Source organism: Ursus maritimus, unplaced genomic scaffold (assembly GCF_017311325.1).
Source record: "Ursus maritimus isolate PB19 unplaced genomic scaffold, ASM1731132v1 scaffold_9, whole genome shotgun sequence".
NCBI lineage: Eukaryota > Metazoa > Chordata > Mammalia > Carnivora > Ursidae > Ursus > Ursus maritimus.
In genome coordinates this window covers 79003428-79023251 of record NW_024427107.1, presented here as the reverse complement: position 1 = coordinate 79023251, position 19824 = coordinate 79003428, and the positions used below count along the sequence as shown (strand labels likewise).

The 19824-nt window shown below is 66.9% G+C and overlaps 1 protein-coding gene across 1 annotated transcript in view; it reads right to left on the bottom strand.

Moving 5' to 3' along the window:
* Positions 1–19824, bottom strand: part of ADGRB1 (adhesion G protein-coupled receptor B1) — a 74325-nt gene that overhangs the window by 1871 nt on the left and 52630 nt on the right. Inside the window, exons 21-28 of the mRNA XM_040625641.1 lie at positions 19295–19364; positions 17922–17988; positions 15638–15723; positions 11176–11347; positions 8144–8239; positions 6363–6402; positions 3517–4184; positions 2442–2477 (exon numbers count right to left, since the gene is read on the bottom strand). Coding sequence (XP_040481575.1) covers positions 2442–2477; positions 3517–4184; positions 6363–6402; positions 8144–8239; positions 11176–11347; positions 15638–15723; positions 17922–17988; positions 19295–19364 — 1235 coding nt within the window. The remainder of the gene's footprint in view (positions 1–2441; positions 2478–3516; positions 4185–6362; positions 6403–8143; positions 8240–11175; positions 11348–15637; positions 15724–17921; positions 17989–19294; positions 19365–19824) is intronic.

Genomic DNA, 19824 nt, shown 5'->3' with positions numbered 1-19824 from the left:
CCGGCGCCAGGCAGCTCCCCCACTTTTCAGCAGGCTTGGCGTTGTGTTCATCTGGAACGCTGTGGTTGGGGGCCGTAATCTCAGGGTGCTGGGGGGGCTTGCAAACAGCCCACCTATGCACCCCCTCTTTGGGCCAGCGGCCTCTGCTGCCCGCGGTGGGAAGCGCAGCCTGGGGGAGGAGCCTGCCTCACCTCTCCTCCCAGCCTCAGCGCCGCCCCCCCCACCCCCAGCCTCGCAGCGCCCAGCTGGGCTCTCTGCGCGGGCTCAGGCTGCCTCCTGCTGGAAACATAAAGGAGAGGCAGGCATTTCAGCTCGCGGGGATGGGCATCTCCAAGTTCAGGCTCAGAAACTGGGCAAGCTGTGGGCCTCGGGCCAAGGTGGGAGGGGGCAGAGGGCAGGGCTCTGGGCGTGTCCACATGTGTTCCTCGCGCCTGCCCCAGGGTCAAGATGGGGGTGTGTGGGACAGGGGTGAAGCAGAGGGCGGGAGTCCTGGAGGAGATCCTGGGCACACCAAGGCCAGCTGGAAGGAGGGGGGCCCTGACACCCAAGGCTCCCTCCCTCCCTCCACATCCTCTGCCTCAGTCCCCAAATGTTCCCCCAGCAACGGCTCCGGGCACAGGGAAGTCGCACACCAACAGTCCCCGTGGGTCTAAAAGGCTGGGGGCGGGGGAGAAAGGGAGCCCGGCATCCGAGGGTCCCCATCAGTTCCCTCAAAGCACCCCTGGGGGCCACACCACTGCGGGCCTGGGGGCCAAGGTCCACACATTATGGGCTCCTGATACCCAGGCAGGGTGCAGGGGTGGAGCCCCATTGCCCACCAGGCCTCCCCAGCCCTTTGGAACCAGGTGGAAAGACCAAGGCCGCTCAGCAGAAGCCACCCCAGCGGGCCGGAGCTGTGGCTTGGGCTGCGCAGAGGGAGGCCACACAGACGCGACATGGGTTTTTAATTCTTTTTATTGAAGAAAAGAAAAGGAGAGAAAAAATAGATTCCCCACCCCTGCTCTTCCCGGAGTGGGCTTCTAGTCCTGCCCCTGGGGTCGGCGCAGGTGAGAGAGAGGGCTGTGCTCTCCACCTGGGTCTGGGGAGGGGCCCCGGGCCCCCGGGCCCTGGAAAGGTGGGGGGGGGCTGGCTGCTTCCCGAGGGGTAGGGGTGTCTAAAAAATGGTGCCAGGCCAGCTGGGCCAAGCAGGCTGGCCCTGTGCTGCGGCAGCTCAGGGAGGCATCCTGGGGGTGCCGGCCGCATCTGGCCCGGCCACTGTCCGCGGCGGCCCGCCCGCCTGCCCGCCGGCGCTGGGCTGGAGGAGGGCAGAGTCTGAGGCACCTTCCGGCCTCTGGAGCCCTGTGCCCACCCGGGCCGCCGGTGCCTCCTGTCCCTTCTGGCTCTGGTCCCAGCACTGCGGGCCTCCGCCTGGCCGCCGTCCGAGCGCCCTGAGGCCAGGACGCGGGCCCGGCCTGCAGCCCGAGAGCATGTCTGTACCCGTCCCGTGGCAGGAGCGGGCAGAGCAGCGTCCCTCCTCGTGGCCCGGTGCGTGGCCGCCGCCCACCTGCTCAGACCTCAGTCTGGAGGTCGATGATGTCCTGACCCACCAGTGGGATCGTGGCGCCCGACTTCTCCCACTCCACGCTCCGCAGCTCCAGAGGGGACGGCGGCAGCGGCTCCAGTTCCTTCTTCACCCACGCGGGCGTCCCGTGGGCTTTCCGAAGGCTCTCCCAGGGCCGCTTGTTCGGCGTCTGCGGCTTTTCTGGCTGCTGGCCGGTGGGCGGTGGATGAACGGAGGGACCACGAGGGAGGCCACAGAGCAAAATCAGACGGGGAGCGGGGAGAGACAAGAGTCAGAACAGAGGGGAAGGGGCCTCAGAGCGGAGAGGTGGGGAATGGGGGAGACCCAGGAGCAGAGCACCTCCCGCTGTGGGGTCGGCACAAGGGGACGGCCTGCAGTGGGGGCAGCTGCCCGGCACCGCTCCCTCGGCCGTGGCCTTCCGTGGGAGGCAGCCAGTGTACCACCTCTCCCTCCAGACAGCCTCCCCCCTGCCCAGGAAGGCCCGTTGGCTTGCCCTGCCCTCCAGGGTCTAGCATGGGCCAGGTGAGGCCAGTCTCCGGGAAAGGTGGCAGGAAAGAACGAATGAATGAGGGGGGCGGAGAAGGGCTCTCCGGGAGCAGCCCCCCGCACACCGCTCACCACCCAGCGCTGACCCGCCCGCTCCCAGACCTTGCTGTCCGAGCCCAGCGGCGTCCTTGTCCTTTCTCCGCGTGCTGCAGCTTCCGGCTCAGGTCCCTGGAACATGTCCTGGTGCGCTTCCGCGTGTGCATGATTTTCTGCGGGGCGGGAGGGGCGGCGGAGCCTGAGCCCGGAGGGGAGCTGCCCTGCCCCTCCCTGCCTGCTGGAGGGGCACAGAGCCCCTCCGGCCCGGCCATGTGGGGGAGGGGACGCCAGGACCCACCTCGAAGTCCAGCTCTGCGTACCGCGATTTCCGCCGCTGTGGGGAGAAGGGGTTTGTGCGCATTTGCAAGCGGTTCCCTAAAACCTCCCGGGCCACAGATCCAGGCCTCTCCTTGCCTGAGGATGGGGCGGACCAGGGAGCCCCTGGCCCCATGCCTTTGGGGTCTCGGCCAAGCCCTGGGGGACACGCCTCTGACAGCCCTGAAGCTGTGGTTCTCAGAGCCCAGGCCCCTTGCAGGCCACCGCGGCCTGAGACGGTGGGGGCCCAGCATGAGCGCTCAGCAGGAAGAGGGTGGACAGGAGGTGGGGGGCCCAGAGGGCAGGGACAGTCACAGGCAGCTCTGGTATTCCACCCTAGAGTGGGAGTGAACCTAGGAAGATCTTCATCACCTTCTGTCCCCGCTTAATGAGCCAGACCGTGCCCTGGGCCATCCCTGCAGGGCCGGTGCCAGCGCTGGGCCAGGGCATCGGGCTTAGCCTGCCCAGGACGTGCTCCTGGGGACAAGGGGAGTTGGATGCAGGCCAGCGGCACAGCTGGGGGGCCACGGAGGCAGGGAGCCAGGAAGGGGGAGCAGGGCCCCGGGGAGGGCGGGGCTCCCTGAGGGTGCTCGGCCATGCTCCCCCCACCCGGTCTCTGAGCCCCATGTTGCACAGGCTGGGTGGGCTGGGGGTCAAGTCTAGGCTTCAGGTTGGTCTAAGGAGGGACTTGCTGCCCTGACCCCAACCACGGAAGGGGCTGGATTCAAGCCAGCTCAAGTCCAGCTCCATGGGCCTCTCTGCAATGGGAGAGACCCCCGTTGTGGCACAGGCCAGAAGCTCCGGGTCACCAGGGCCCAGCAGGGCCAGGGGAAGCGTGGCTAGAGAACAGAAGGAGGACGGTGGGCTGGCTGTCCTAGGGCGTGCCCTGTTGCGAACCAGCTCCCCAGCACGTTCCCCTTCTTGTCGAGGGGCTCCTTCCAGCAGCGGGGAGGCGGGACGCCGGCCCCAGCATTCCCAGCCCGGACTTGCTAAGCCGCAGCCCAAACCAGCAGCGCCCACCGCACGCCCTGCCCCCGGGGCCCCTGGGCTGCCCTCACCTCCAACGAGCTCGCGGACAAGGTGGAGACATTCTCGTTCCTGGTCCCGGCCCCCGAGCTGGGCCCCGGGTGGGCCGCGGGCTCTCCGGGCTCCCCCAGGCTGGGGGGCGCTGGCTCCAGGGTGGGTGGTGGGGGTGGGGGGGGTGGGGGAGGTGGGGGCTGGGCCGGGGGGGCCTCCGGGGGCTGGCGGGTGGGGGGGCTGCGGGCAGGGAGGCCGGCGTCGGGGGCCATGTTGAGGTGGATGAGGCGGGTCTGGGGCATCTGGTCGATGTGGATGCTGTGCTTGGCCTCCTCCTGGGTCTTGGGCCGCAGCGTGGCCGTGGCCGTTGGCAGGATGACGTAGCTGGTGTCCAGGGCCTTCTCCTGGGCCCGGCTCAGCTCCGAGTCCAGCTTCTTGAAGATGTCCCCATCACCGGCGAAGGAGGATTTGGGTGCCCGGTCCTTCTTGAGGGTCAGCGAGTGGTTGGGGAAGTCGGGCAGGGGGCCGCCCGGGCAGCGGGGCGAGCCGTGCAGGTGCAGCTTGGACACGTTGGCTGGCAGGCTGTTGAAGTTGGTGGGGGGCGCCTTGGCGTGGGCGAGCTTCAGCTTCTCCTCCTCGGGCAGCGACGGCCGCTTGAGTGTGCCCGTGATCGTGGCTGTGCGGCAGGCCGCGATGTCCTTGTTCAGCACTGTGGGGACAGGCGAGGGGGTCAGGGCCGCCTCGGGGGTGCCCCGGCCAGGTCCTGCTCGGGCACGCCCCCTCCGACGGCCCTGAAGCTGTGGTCCCCGGTGCCCAGGTCCCTCGCGGGCCGCCCCTGCCCTGGTCAGCGGGGGTCCACTGTGTGGGGTCTGGTGCTGCGGCAGCTGGGTTTCCTTCGCCTTTTCTAACAAGGCTGGAACATGGGGTGCTTCTGTGTGCCCCCGTAGACAGGACAAATGACCGCCACCCGCACACCGCTCTCCCCGGCAGCTGGGGGTCCTGTCGGCCCTGGAGCCAGCCCCTGCTCCTTGGAAGAGCGGGGACACAGCTCCTCACGGGGCGTTGGGGTGGGGCAGCCCGCTCCTGGGGAGCCGGGCCCCGTATGCCTCGCTGCCCCACTTCTGTTCGGCTGCAGGGGCATGGGACCACATGACCCCTGACCCAGACTCCTGCTGGCCCACCACCCGCCCCGCTCCTACCAGTCACTGCAGCCTCACTGGCCCATGGAGAGCACACAGCTGCCAGGCCGAGCTGCCCACCCGCGCCCCACTCAGGGCCCGTCCTCGGAAGCCTGCGGTGACCGCAGGGCCCTCTCCTTGCTGGCCAGGTGGACAGGCATCCTGCCACACCCTTGCCCAGCCCTCGAACACCCGCAGCTGCCCCATGAGCACACACCCTCCCAGCGAACGGCCACTCGCCATCCCCTCGGAAGCTCCGGGCCCCCTCTCATCTCCAGCCTCTAGACGCCGACCTCCTCTGGGCACCCCAGTGGGGGACCTGCCATTTTACCGCCAAACCTGCGCCCTTCCAGGGTCCCTCCTGAGTGAGCGCTAAGCCCCACAGACGCAGGGTGCACCCCACCCCGCACAAACCCAGCTGCAGGTCTCCCGCCTACTCAGCCCCACATCTGACTCCTCTAGGCCCCCACACCCCCAGCTCGTGTGCCCCCTCACCCCCACCCCCAGCCACTAACTGCTTGAGAGGCCGCAGGCCCCACTGGGCCAGCTTACTGATGAGGAACAAATCGGAAGCTCAGAGAAGCCAGGACCACCCGAATGGGGCTGGGCCCCAGCCTCTGAAGGCCCTTGAGTTTTGGGGTCACCTCTCAAGAAGGCTGCCTAGACTACGTAAGACCAAGACGGGAGGTGGAAGACCATTCTGTCCAATTCCCCAGTCAGCCCAACCAGAGGCCACCTCCTCCAGAAAGCCCTCCTGGGTCCACCTGGCAGCAGCTGACACTGCCAACTTGGGGCTGTCCCAGCACCTGCCCCCATGGTTGTCTCTAGAGAAGATGCTTCCCAAATATCGGACAGACGCAAGGCAGGGTGGCCAGCTGGCTTTCCACAGCTCTGGAAGATCCTGCCTGTCACTGCCTCAGAGGCCTGGCTCACAGAACAATGGCCCTTGAGGGGCTCCCTTTCTTTGGGCAATTGAGTTCCTTTTTCCACCTGCTTCCGGGAAGCTCAGCCTTAGCTCAGAGCTTGGTGGTAGCTCCTTCTCCCTGCTCTCCCCCCGCTGCCACTGCCGTCTCCCGTTCCGAAAGCGTGACCCACCCTCCTCGGTGGCTGGACTGGGGATGAAGACATGAAGACAACACAGAGCGCGGGCCCTGAGGGAGGGCAGGCAGGGGTGGGTGGCGAGGTGGGCGACAGGGTGGAGGCGGGCAGCTCCCGTCTCACACAGCTCGTCCAGCCTCACTGCCCCAACGAAGAGCGTGGAAAGCAAAGAACAGAAGTGTGGGTGTGGCTGCTGAGGCAGGGGGCATGGCGGGGAGAGGACAGGGCCAGGCCCAGCGCACGGGGCCCAGGGTCTGCCCCAGGGCTGAGAGCTCCGCCCGCACAGCACGGGCCTCACCCCTGCTGAGCCTGAGCTCCAGCACAGTTTTCCCCAGACCCTGGCCGCAGCCTCAGGGCTGCGGGCGGGGAGGCAGGAAGTGGCTGGTGCGGGCCCAGGCTGGGGGCGGGGGCGCAGGCCCGGTGCAGACCAGGCCTTCCGGGCAGCATCCCCACCATCTGGGAGGATCTGATCCAACCTCACCGTGTGGGCTGTGGCAGGCAGAGGTGGGATGAGGACAGACGAATGAACAGACAGACACACAGAGAAAAGAAAAAGAAGAAAGTGGACCCAGGCGAGGACCACCTGTCGCTCTCACCTGGCAGGCGCTCACCTGATCTACAGGCCAGATCCACGTCCTTCTCGAAGTCAGTCTGCAAGACAGAGGCGGGGTGGGGTGAGGGCCTGCCAGCCAGCAAGCGGGGCTGGGCTGCTGCCCGCACCGCGCTGCCTCTGGGCTGGCGGGACACAGTGAGCGGTGCTGTACCTCGAAGGGGCGTGTGCGTGCACACGTGCGTGCACGTGCACGTGCACACGTGCGTGCACGCCGCTGAGTGCTAACGGGGTCTACGAGCTCAAGGGTGCCCGTGTGCTCATGTGTTCCAGCAGACCCTGCTGGGGGGCCCCGCCCCTGCACACTCTTGCCCCTGCGTGCACGCGCGTGTGTGCGTGTGTGTACGTGCGTGCCTGGCAGTTCCTGCCCAGGCGTCTGTGGCTCCGCAGGGAAGTGGGAGTCTGGTCCCACCGCAGTGCACTCACGCTCTTGCGCCTGGCTCAGTCTCCCCCAACCGCCGGCCCCCTGGGACTCGAGTACGAGAACCCCTCACTCTGTCCCTCACATCCCCCGATGGGGCAGGGGGCACAAAGGGTCTCGCACCAGAGCCCCCTGCTGCCCAGGCCGCCCCCTGCTGGTGTGCAGGGTGTGGGGGGCTTGCCCCATGGCACCTGTAGTCCTCACCACAGCCCTGGGGACGAGGAAACGGAGGACGGCCAGCCAGGCAGAGCGGGGTTCGGACACGGATATCCGTGCCAGGGTGAGACCAGCCATCCCTTGAGCAGCCACCGAGGCCCCTGCTAAAGCGCCGGCCCCACCGCAGCCTTGGAGCTGGGGCAGGCAAGAGGGGGCCACGCAGCCCCGCGCAGAGACCCCCCCAGTGGGCGGGGCAAGCCAGCGAGGCCGCTGCCAGCGGGGGCGTGGCTTTCTCCAGGGGCTGTGGCGCTGGGTCCTCATCTCAAACCTGGAGGTTCCCTCTCCGCAAATGCAGAGGCTGGCTTGTGAGAAGGTCAGAGGTCAGGCCAGGAGCAGTGCCTGGGGGTCTGGGACCCCTGCCCTCGCCCCTGAGGATCCAAGAAGCCTCCCCAGGTCTGACGGCTGGCATCTGCGGAGCCCTGCCTGTGACGCTCACGACCTCATGGAGGAGGCTGGGCACCCCAGGACTGAGTGAGCACCTCCTGCCTGCCAGGCTCACCGCGCCGGGGGCACCCAGCGGAGCAGGCAGCAGCACCCAGCAACAGCGCGGGGGATTCAGCCAGGGCGCCGCCAGGACCTGAATAGGAGGCCTGATGGCAGGAATGGGGGCGGGGGATCAGGGAGGGCTCCCTGGAGGGGGCATCTTAGCAGACACCTGTGAGGCCGGCAGCAGGGTGGGAGGGGCTTGTCGCACCTCAGGCTGAACAGCGTAATGCCAGAGTGCCCAAGGGGACCTGGCTGGGGACAAGGCCAGGGCGGGGTGGAAGGTGCATGGACAGGCCAGGGCTGGTCCCCTGATGGAGACCGAGTGAGCCCAGTCCCATCCTGGCCAGGCTGGAGGGCAATGAGGGGGTGTGGGAAGTGCAGAGAAGGGGGAGGGCAGCAGCTGAGGCAACGGCCCCCAGAGGCTGGCATCTGGGCAAGAGCGCTGTGGCAGTGGGGGTGGGGTGCGTTGATGCCAGCCCCAGCCAGACTCTCACCATCTGGGTCCTGCCCGCCCCCAGACCGGGGATGTCACCTTGGTGAGCCTCAGTGTCCCCAGCCTCAGGCTGGGCTCGGAGCTCTTCCCAAGGGCTGCTGGAGCCCAGAGCAGCTCTAAGTGGCGTGAGGCTGCACCGTGGGGGGCACCAAGCTCTGAGCCCTACCATGAGCTGGGCATGGCCGTTCTGGAAGGAGCCCCCCGAGTCCCCGTTGCCCTCCTCCTGGCGGTCCACCACGCGACACTTCACGGCGTCCTGGACCTGGGGAGAGAGCAGAGCGGTCCCCAGCAGCCCTGGACTGCATCCTCGCAGGGTGGCGGGAAGGCAAGGGCGAGCAGCACAGAGGGGCATCTCTGCGAGGGCGGCCTCTGTGCGGGGCCTCGCCCCCCTTCCCTCTCGGAGATTCTCTCTGTGCCCTTCATGGGTGTGAAAATTCCAAAGTCGAGGAGCTCCGGACCCCCTGCGAGCATGCTGCAGCCCTCCTGGCTGGATGTGTCCGTACAGACCCCCGTCAGGCTGCAGAAGGCACCGGAGTCCGCACCATCCGGGCCAGCCGGGGGCCCCGCCCTCGCTCCCCTGGAGACCCGCCCCCTGAGCGTCCACAGGGCCTTGGGGGGGACAGCATGTCTGTGGGGCACATCCATCGATGGAGGTCTCCCACAGACTCTTCAGGAAGGGGTGATGGTGGCTCCGCGTCCGGGGCCACCCAAGTAGCCAGCACAAAGCTCATCCACGGAGGACGGACAGAGCTGGCCGTGTGAGCAAGGAGCAAAGGCTGGCACCTTCTCCGCACTGCCTGCTCTGGGCCCTGAGCACAGCAGTGAGCGGTGCCCACCCTCAAGGAGCGGACGCCTCAAGGCCACGACAGGCAAAGGGAATAACGGAAGGCACAGGGGTGGTGAAAGCATGGAGGGCTTCCTGGAGGAGGCATCCTGAGTGGGGGGGGGGCTCTGGGAGGAGGGTGCGCCGGGGTTCCTGGCTCCAAGACCCAGACACTGCACAGACCTGGGGACCTGTCCCCCTTCCCTGCAGCCACACAGCTACTCAGAGGCGGTGCTGGAGTCCTGCTGGCCTCAGGGCCGGGGACAGCAATCAAGCCTTCGGGCCGCCTGTGCAGGTGCGCCTTCCTCCCATCCTTGCACTCACGCCCGCCTAGCAAACATCTCGAAGCGCCTACTGCTGCCCAGTGGAGGCAGGCCACGGTCCAGGAGATGGCAGGTGGGAAACCACTTTCTCCACTGGCATGAACACCAAATGGTCTCCCCAAGTGCCTCATAGCCTCCTCCTCCAGGAAGGCCACCTGGCCAGCCTCACCCCCTCGGTTCCCTCCCCAGGAGACTCAGATGACCACCTTACTCGTCTACCTGCCAAATGTCCCACACCCATCGCACTGGCTGGAGCTGCCTGGCATCGCCCCTGTCTGCCCCCTGCTGGCCTGTCTTCCTCAGCACAGCCCCCTGGAGCCCTCCCTGCAGAGACCAGAGGATGGGGGCCCTTTCCCAACCTTCCCCTGGCCGCAGGGTCCCTGTAGCACAGACCCCACCTGTGGGACCCCAGGAGGTCACAGAGGCTGATGGGGAAGTCCAGCCTTCCTGGGAAACCATGTCTCCGGGGCACCTGACTCTCCTCGGGGGTGGGCCCACGCTCCGGGTATTCCCGCTTCTGCCTCCGGGTCCGAATTCCTACAAAGCTCCCTCCTGGTCTCTGCATGCCCCTTCTTGGTAGCCTGCTGTTCTCGTTTCCCAGAAGCCAGCAGCCAGCAGCCGAGGGTCATGAGCGGGGCCTTACAGCCGGGCAGGAGTGTGACATCTGGCCACAGCCCACCGAAGCGAGGAGGCCTGTGCTGGCCCGTGTGTGGAAGACGAGCAGTAGGCCGCCCGCAGCGAGAACCGCGGATGCGAGTAAACACGGCCAGGACCAGAAACCTGCAGGTGCGGGGCTGGGGAGCGGGGGCAGTCTCTCTCTCTGGGGACGCCAGCTCGGGTCTGTGTCTGGGGCCCGCGGCTGCTCAGCTCTGTAACTTTTCAGGCACAGGCTCTCCGGGTGCTCAGGATTTCAGAGAGAATGCTCATGACCCACCAGGACATTTCCACGCAGTGGGAGGAGGGGCTGTGGGCTGGAATTTGTCAATGGGGCCGTCCCAACACCAGAAACGTGGGCTTCTTGTCCTCCCATCTTTCGGCGCTCACCTGTCCGCCAGCTGGGGGCCTCAGGCGACGTGGTGCCCAAGCGCCAGCACATAGGCTCACGCATCCCCGTCTCAGCATGCTTTCAGCTGTGCCGGGCGCCCCCAGTCCAGGGCCCCACGGGGGACGGTGGGGCTGCAGGTGGGGGAGGCCGGGTGGGGGCAGCACTGCCAGCCCAGGAGGGGTCCATGCTGCTACCGAAACGGACCGCCAGTCGTCCGCTACAGACCTTCCCTGGGCGTCCCGAGGGCCCAGGAGTCCCACTTCTAGAAGCGCTCTGGCTTGGGCTGTGAAGCAGTTGCTGCTGGGCCACCCCCACTGCCGGCTGCGGACCGAGCTTCCTCGGCTGGGCTGAGCTCATGACCCCTTGTTCTTCTCTCCCCAAAAGCCCAGGGTTTGCGGCAAAACGCTTCTTTTCATCCTTTTGAATCTAAGTGCTTTAAAATCACTTTGTTATCTTTCTAGGAGGTTCCGAGGGGAAGGGGAGGTCATTCCACGTGTCTGTCCACCCATTCGTGCCCCTTCAGCTTCCGAGGCCACCTGGCCTCATCCAGCCTCGCGATGGCACCTCGTGCATCCACGCCAAGAGCACTGTTACCCACATTTCGAGCCTCCTGAGATCAGAGCAGGTCCCCTAACTGTTGCTCCTGGGCAGCTGGCACGGGTGGGTGACTGCCCTCTCTTGCTCCCTCCGAGACAGGCCCAGAGCGCTCCAGGACAGGAGTCTCAGTGGTGCTAAAAGCCACCTACGTCTCCAGTGGCTTTGGGTCCCAAACACCCCAGGGGAGAGAGCCGCCCTCCCAGTCCGAGCCAGCATGGGGCGCGTGGGGGGCGTTCTTGGGAGGAAGCGCTTTCACTAAGGAGCCACCGCTCTGGCAGCCCCGCCTTGCAGAAGTGAGGGGCCTGGAAGCTGCGCCCCCACCTCCCGCCCGGTCCCAGGATCTGCCCGCAGGGCCGCTGCAGGTGTCGGCCGCGCAGAGGGCCTGGCAGGGGCGTGCCCGCGAGGCCCACCTCTCTGCGTAGAATGCAGTGCACCATCACTATGACGAAGCCCTCCAGTGAGTCAAAGACGGCGAACAGGATCTGGAAGAGGGCGGAGCGGCGGTCGGTGACGGCGAGCACGGCCGACATCCAGGTCAGTGCCAGCAGCGGCAGCACGACGCAGGAGCTCCACAGCGAGGCCCTGTGGACAGTGCAGCGGGCGGCTGTGTCAGCACTGCCCCGGGCGCCCTCCCCACCCTCCCCGCCCCGGGGGCGCCCCCCTCCCCCGCTGGGCTTCACCTCCTCTCCCGCCTCTCCCCTCTGGGCCCACCAGCCTCGTGGCCCCTCCTAGGGAGCAGAGTTCTGCCCCAACCCGCCCAGCGGCCTGAGGGCTCCTGGCAGAGGAGACTGGAGATTCCGAGGGTGGTCCCCGGGGGCTGGGCAGCAGGGAGGGAGGGACCTCTCTGGGAGACCCAGGTTCCTAACTGTCCAGGAGGGCACAGGTGAGGAGGCACACTGGAGGCAGGAGCTGGGGGCCACCTGCTGGTTCCAGCTCCCAGGGCCCTCAGGTCCCCCTGCCAGGGGTCCGGGGTCCCAACCATAAGGCGGCCATGGAGGGAGGTGTTTGGCCAGGCCTCTGAGCTCTGGACAGAGACGGGAAGAGAAAGAGAGAGAACCAGAGAGCTGCTCCAAGAGGAGAGAGATGACAGACAAACATGGCAGGGGGAGGGGGGAGGCAGAGACAAGAACAGAGACCCACAGGCACTTCATCCTCTTGGCAGGCCTTGCTCTGCTGGTCCCCAGGGGAGGGGCTGCCCAGAGGCACTGCCCTCTGCCCCCGGCACCTCCTGTGCCACCACGGGCTATGCCGTGGCCGCTCTGAGCCTGCCTCTTCCGGACAGTGCCGTCACTGTGCCATGTCCTCAAGGTGTGGTGAGGGCAGACAGTGCCAGCGCGACGGCTGGTGTGCAGTGGGGTGTCTGGGAAATGTACCTGACCCCACCCTCACCACCATGATGACCTCCAGCGCTCTGCCCCCATGGGCAGGTGACTGCCATGCAGGGGCTCCAAGGAGCCGCTGGGGCCACTGTCCTCGCCGCGGTCGGGGCTGAGGTCAGGACCACCTGCTCCCCTCCTTACAGGACATCCTTGTCAAAAGGATGAGGCAGGAGCAGGTGGGGCAGGAGAAGTGGGGAGTGGGCGGGGGGAGGGGCACAAGGAACATCAGGCAGGGGCCAGGGCCACCGGGAAGGAGCTGGGGGCATGGAGCTGGTGGGAGAGAGGATGGAAGGACCTGAAGTCCGGCCTGGAGAAGGACCCCCAAACCAGCAGGACCTTGGTCAGGGGACGGGGGCAGAAGCTCTCCCCAGAGCTGTGCCCTCTGCTTCTGCACCCTTTGTGCCCTGTCTGGGCGCCGGTGCAGAAGACAGGCCCGCCTCCATACCCCCTCCCCCCGCTCCAGAACCCAGGTCCCCAGCCTCGCCCCAGCCCCATTTCTTCTTCAGGACGGCTCCAGCCGGAGCCGGGAGGTGCTTTGAAGCCCCCACACCTCTTCTCTTCTGGCCGCTGCACGAGCTTCCGAACCGAACTTCACAGACCCTCCTCACCTCCTTCCAGGGCGGAGGCCCCAGCAGGGGTACTGGCACCCAGGCTTGCCTCCCCCCGCACCTGCTGGATGCCCGGAGAAGAGGGCCCTCCATGACTACGCGCACTGCCCTCCCCGACCCCAAACCTCTGTGTCTCCCCATGGAGGGTGGGGCTCCCTCGTCTGTCTCCTCCCTTCCGGAAACAGACCTTCTCTGGCCGCGTTCTGAGCAGGAGGAGGGCGGGGCACAGCTCTCCCAGGGAAGTCTCGTCCTGCTCTGAGTCATCCTCCCCTGGGCCTGGGGCCTGACGTCTGCGGCCTGAGGCGGGGAGCAGACAGCTGGGGCTTGGAGACCCGTGAATTACTCCAATTCCCGCAGCCCAGCCTCTGCAGGGTTCTGCGGAGGGCAGAGGGCCACGTGGAGGAGTGGGTGCCAGCTGGGGGGTGATGGGTGGGGAGCAGGGGAGCTGGCGGGGAGGCCAGGGGGCAGTGGGACCACCCGGCCCTTTGGAAAGTCCGATGCCCCTGTGGTGGGGTGGGGGAGGGGCGGGAGCAGGGACCCAGGTGGGCGGGGCCCCTGCCTCCAACCTGCCACTTGACCTCTCAGGGACTGTCCCCCAAGGCTCTCGTGACAGGCCTATCAGGGCACAGCCTGGCGTGTGAAGCAAACAGCGCGTACTCCCAGAGCCTTGTCCCCGCCCGGCCCTCCCAACACAGCTTTCCGCTTCAGCGGACCCGTCCCGTCCTGATCCCGCGGCCGCCATGGTGCACGACTGTCCACACACCCACGCAGGCTCACACATGTACACACTCGCACGCACACACTCACACATACACACTCACACAGAGCGCACCCCAGCCCCCAGCACGACCGCAGGCCAATGACCAACCAGCCGAGCGCGTTCTCACGCTGAACCGGCCCCATCCCCTCCGGCCGCACTGGCCCTTGGGTCCACCTTGTCCCAAGGCCCCTGGATGGGGACGAGTCTGGCGAAGGGCTGGCTAGGGGAGGACCCCTAGAGCGGACGGCAGAGGTGACAGGACAGGAAAAGCTTAAAACAGAGTGTAACTCAGAGGAGAGCGGAGCCCGGCGGGCGCGCCGGCAGCGAGAGGCACTAACGTGGCATTACTGGCGGCTGGAAAGAGGGTTCCACACTAGGCACGTTTGAGGGCTCACCCGAGGGGGCCCCGGGGCAGCTGACCGGAAGTGAAATTCAAAGTCTGAGACAAGAGCCGACACTGTTCTCGCAAGGACGGGGGCAGAGTGCTCACTGACTGCAGCGATCCCACCCGCGCCTCCCTAGGCTAGTCCTGGGTGGGGGACCCGGGGTGGGGGGGCTCGCAGGGGAAGCAGGGAGCCTCAGGGAGATGGTGGTGGTCCGGGTCTGGCACCCGTGCGTGCCCGCGCAGAGCAGAGGGGGAGCCGATCTGCCCATGTTTGCACGAAGAAGCAGAAATATCAGGGGGAGGCCACGGCCACTTCCCTCTGGTCTCTGTGAATCTGTCCTGACCATGCACCGGCCCAGCCAGGGGGCGAGGGCTCCGCCTGCCAGTGCGCTGGGGTTTGGGGAGCTAGCTGGGCAGCGCCCTGCCACGGGCCCTGCGTGTGTGCGTGTGTGTGCCAGTAAGAGCTCAGCGGCGAGCAGGGTGCCTCCTGTCCGTGTGGGGAGCAGGGCTCTGCACGGCCCCGCGGGCATAGCCGGAAGCGCTTCCGAGCCAGGGCACCCGCTGCACGCCCAGGACGGGCCCGAGGAGGCATCCAGCCACACGGACACGCTGGGCTCCAGCGCCTGCCTGACTGGCTCAAAGCCACACCACCAGCCGCTCACCCCGCCTCAACCTCGGTCCACTGGGCTGTACAAATGGGAACGGAACACAAGAGCCGACCTCGGGGGTTATTGTGGGAAGCAAACCAGACAGTGCCGCGCCGAGCGGGAGCTGCGTGTGAACTGCTCCAGCGCTCCGACCCCGTGCGCGGCCCGGGGCCTCCCAGGAACACGTGTGGGCGGGCGGGGGCCGTCAAGCCCCACTGCCAGGGACGCCACCCAGGGAGTGGGGCACCCAGGCCCACAGACGGCGAGGCCCGCCTGTCCAGATCGCACGCATCCCCCAAAGCCGCGCAGCAGGCTTCTGAGCACGAGTAGAAGCCATCAGGGACCCAAGGGGATGGTGTCCTGAAGCGAGGGTAAGCAGGAGGCGCAGGAAGAGGAGGGAGACAGACACAGAGACAGACATCGAGGACGGGCACAGAGGGCAGTGGAGCGGGGCGGGACCCCCATGCAGACACCAGCCAGGGCAGAGGGACGAACAGAGCAACAGGCAGAGGTGAGGTGGGGAGGGCTCAGAGGGCTGGGGCAGGACGGAGAGAGGGGTCTGTCTCAGCCCGATGTGGCCCCCGTCCGTGGCCTCATGGCTCCCATTCTCTGGGGGGCTGGAGGAGCAGCACTGTCCCAAGCCCACTTGGCCTTCCCTGCTGGGCACCGCCCAGCTGCTCGGGACCGTGTGCCCTCTGGCCACGCACTGCCCTCTCGGCTCAGCCTCCCCACGCGGGAGGAACACCCTATTTGCCCCGTGTGCTCTCCTCCTGTTGCTCAAGGCACCATAAGGGTGGGCAGGTGTATCCTTGTTCGGGGTCACCCGACCCCAGGGTAGGGAAGGGGGAGGCCAGGGGCTCCCTCCCACCGCCCCAGTGGTCCCTGCGGGGGCAGGGTCTCTGAAAACAACCAGCTTCATGGTTTCTGAGGACCTGCCAGAGGCCAGACAGAGACACTGAGGCACAGAGGAAGGCCAGGACTGGCCGTGAGCCTCCAGACTCCCGTGCCTCAGTTTCTGCGCCTGCTTGGGGCCTGGTGGGGACGAGCGGGCTGAGTTTTCAGTTCAATGCAGGTGAGGCGGGCCCCGTCCTACCCTGCCCGCTCCTTCAGCTTCTTGTCGGTGATGCCGTCCTTGGACACCAGCTTGTTGAACACCAGGATCCCGATGACCATGTTCACCTGTCAGGCAGAGGGAGTGGGTGTGGGGGCGGGGCATGGCCGTGGGGGCGGGGCATGGGGCGGGGCACGGCCGTGGGGGCGGGGCACGGGGCGGGCACTCGGCGCTCCACACCAGGGCTCCCACCCGCAGCAGCACCCGGTCTGCGGCACCGCTCCCCAGGCCAGCAGGTGGGGCTTCCAGGACAGCCACCGGCATAGGCTCGCCAGCCCCCCAGCACCGTCTCCTGGGCCTGGCCGGCTCCCCCCAGAGCCCTGGCTCTCAGGTGGGGTTCTCCTGCCACAGGACCCCACCCAGGGCAAGGTGCTCCAGGTCAAGCCCCCCATGTGACCCTCCCGTGGGACCTGCTCCACGAGGAGCTGGAAGCCCTGCCCGGCGGGGCTGGACACGAAAAGGGGCCAGCATGACCCAGTGGGGGCGCCGAGGGTGATGTGAGGGGCTCTCTCTACAGGCTGGACCCCCCAGGGTGGCCTGCACTGAATAGCCCAGAGGCCCATCTGCCATCCCCACCATGGTCAGCAGCAGTTCGTGGAGCTGGGCTGACATCTGTCCAGAGGTCAGAGGTCAGCCTGGCCCCAGCACACTCCCCTGCTCCGACCACAGAAGAGACCTCAGATGATCTAGCTGCCATCCACCCTTAGGCGTGCCCTGTGGCCGCCCCCCCACCTCTCAGCACCCCTGCTCCTTATATCCCTCCCATGACAGGGAGCTCACCCCTCACTAGGGCCCCCCTTAAGGGCTGTCTCGGGGGCATCCTGGCTCTACCTGGGGGCACACTGCTCTTGCGCTCTCTGCCACAGCATCTTTCCTGACCCCTTCCTGCCGGGCACCTGTCCCCTAACAAGTGCTCCTTGGCGTTCGCGGCCCGCAAGCCGCTACCTGCGGCAAACAGCAGCTGTCCCCAGGGGCTGGCCCTGGAGTGGCCCTGGAGACCTCGGGGCTTCCCCTCTCCGGCCTTCCTCCTGGGTGGGGAGGCTCCCGGCTCATTCCTTTGCCCCTTCCCCCCGAGTGCCCTCCCCTGGGCTCCCACTGTGCAGAGGCTGCCTGAGGTCCAAGGCCTGGCCCCAGGCCCCCCGGATAAGAGGCAGGAGGAGGCCGCCTCCCTGCGGCCCCACGGCTCTGAGTGCCCCTGACTCCGCACACGACAGTGGTCAGGCCCTGCCTTTCATCCCCGTGCGAACGGAAAGTTCCCAGACGCGGGCACCAGCGCCGGAGGGCCTGACTGGGGTGGAGGCGTCTTTCCTGGGTGACCTCATTTTCTGACAAGGCCAGGGCCAGAAGGGGACAGGACACCAGCCGTCACCGCCCTGCCCGCAGCAGGCGCTGTACGGTCTTTACCTGCGTGTCCCCATGTTACTGAGGGGGCCCTGGGCTGGGGGCCACAGCAGATCGGCCCCAGCCCTGCCCTCCAGACACCCTGGGAGGGGACGTGGGGGCTGGGGTCTCCTGCTTCCATCATCTGAGCCTCCCCTGCTCCTGGGTCGCCTCTTTAAAATGGCGAGCTGGCCTGCTCTCTGAAGGGCCACATTGACATGCAGGGCACGGAGGCCTCTCCCTTCGAGGAATAAAGGAGCCAGGACCCTTGGGCTAGGCCCGCTGCCCACCGGGGGCCGTCCAGCCTCCCCATGCCTGTGCCTGTGCCGGGGGGCCCCCACCACATGGCGGTGCGTGACCCTGCGTGAGGGGCAGAGGGCTGGACAGGGACGGGCTCAGGCTGGGCAGGTACAGGCCCCCAGCCGTGCCCGGCTCCCCCTGCCCAGCCTGAACTCCGGGACAGGAACCCTGTGTGCCCCATGGCACTGTTTCGCATCCCACCCTGAAGGCGTTTGGGAATTCGTGGCGAGAGAGAACAGGCAGCCGCTTCCTTCTCCAGAGCGTGATGGCCGGTAGCAGCAAGGGTCCCGCCCCAGCCCCCCAGCCTCAGGCTCTGCTAGCAGGCATGCCCTGCTGCCCTCGTCAGCCACCTGTCCACTCGAGCCCCTCCCCTGGCCACTCACCCCGTGAACCCACATGGATCTCCTGGCAGGTCCTCACAGAAATAGAAGGCCCCCACTGTGGCCCAGTCTCTGCACCCCGTACCCTGAGGGCAGGTCAGGGGGGCCAGGAACACCATCCACCCCTCATTGACCATGGTCACCCTGAAGGGGCAATGGGTACAGCCCAAGGCCCCAGCCTGGGCCAGCGGGGAGGGGGTCAGTACCAGCACGACAGCGGCGGCCGGTCCCACGAAGGCGTACAACAGTCCCCCCTCCAGGGAGAGCCAGCAGCTGGGGAGGGAGACAGGCTGGTCAGCGGCCAGGCGTGACGCCCCCACCCCCCCGGGAAGGCAGGTGAGACGCTGGGGAGCAGAAGGAGCTCAACACCAGCAGGCCCTCCCACGCACGGCACACCGCAGCTCGCTCTGGCCTCTGAGCCCTCGGGAGCGCCCCCCGCGCGGCCCCGTGGACCCCGGTTTATAGAGGGGGAAGCAAGCACAGGGCAGACATGAGGGTGTCCTGACCGCCCCAAGCTGGCTCCCCAACTCTCCTCCTGCACCCTCCCCCATCTCACGCACAGACCCTTCTGGACACGATGCCAAAATTCTAGGTTGGGTCCCTGGTCTGGCCCTCCACCTGTCCACTCAACCCAGGCCCCACGGCCCGGTCACCCAGGCCTCTGCTCACACGTCTGACCGACCCCTCCACACGCCACATGTGCTCACTGGCTCCGCACTTCCCCAAATCTCCTGGACCCTACGCATGGCGGCCTGCGGGAGCCCCGGGCCCAGTGAAGACACTGCAGTCTTCACGTGCTGTTTCCCCTGCCCCGAGCCTTCCACCGCATGCCATCGGACGAACTCCTCTTCAGCCTTCAGAACCCCTGGCGTTCCCCTGATCCACCCCTGACCCTCTCAGCTCTGCGGCAGTGCCCACAGTTACCTCCTGGCACTCTCCCTCCCGTGGGTTCCAGTAACTGGACCGTCATTCATGTCCACTGGCCCTGCTGCCCAAGTGGGGCACTGCTCCAGGGCCCAGCCATGGCCTGTCCCCCTGGGGCTCCACGGTGAGCCAAGCCCGCACCGGCCCCTTCTCCTGCCTCTGGCTCCTCTCCCCCTACCCTGGGAAGTCACACTGGTTTTAGGGTGACCCCAAGCTTCCTGGCTTGGCATTCAAGGCCCCTGGACCTGCCTGGCCCAGCTGACCCTTCAGAGCCTCACCGACTTCATCTGTGAAATAGGCCCCTCACCACCTGCCTTGCCCTCCTTGGGGCCACACAGCCCCCTTGTCACCATAGTCATGCAGGGTGGACACAGCGGTGCAGAGGGGAAACCGAGGCTAACAGACCTGTCCAAGGATACCTAAGGAGGAGGGGGAAAGCTCTAGCAGCCCTGAGCCCCCATTTCCTCCATCCTGCGGCCCACTGCCAGGGAGGAGCTGGGGAGGGAGAGAGCCTCCAGCCCCGGGGCCCCCAGCTCTCCCAGCCTTGGCTCTCCTCTGCGAGGCGGGCACAAGGCAGCTGTCACCTTCTAGAGAAGTGGGAGGGGCTGGGGGAGCCGAGCGGCCTCCACCCCATCCCCGCCCTGCCCCGACTCACTAGTTCATGGTGCTGTACCCTTTGGCCTTGGTGAATCCCACAGAAATGGCCACGACCAGCGCGGGGAGCCCTGTGGAAGGACCAGAAACAAAGGCAGCGAGTCCCCCCACCATCCAAGCCCCTGTCCGCCCTCTGCCTCCTTCCAGCCCTGAGGATGGGGCGAGGTGGGAGCGAACCCTGAACAGGGTCCCCCGAGCACGGGAGAGAGGGGCAGGGGCTGGATGAGGGTGGGGGCCTACAGGACTGCAGGCATGGCGGCCAGGTCAGCAAACGAGACACGGGACGCCGCGTCACGCTTGAATTTCAGATACAAAAGAACTCATTTTTATTGTAAGTGTGTCCCAAACATTGAAGAGGATATCCTTAAAAAATAACTCATTATCTGAAATTCAAATAGAACTTGGCGTCATATTTTACCTGGCAACCCCATGGAGGCACCAGGAGGACAAGGGCAAGGCAGGGGGTGGGGGACAGGGCCACAAGGGGCAGGGGCTGCAAGGGGCAGGGACAGCGGGCAGAGACCGGGGAGG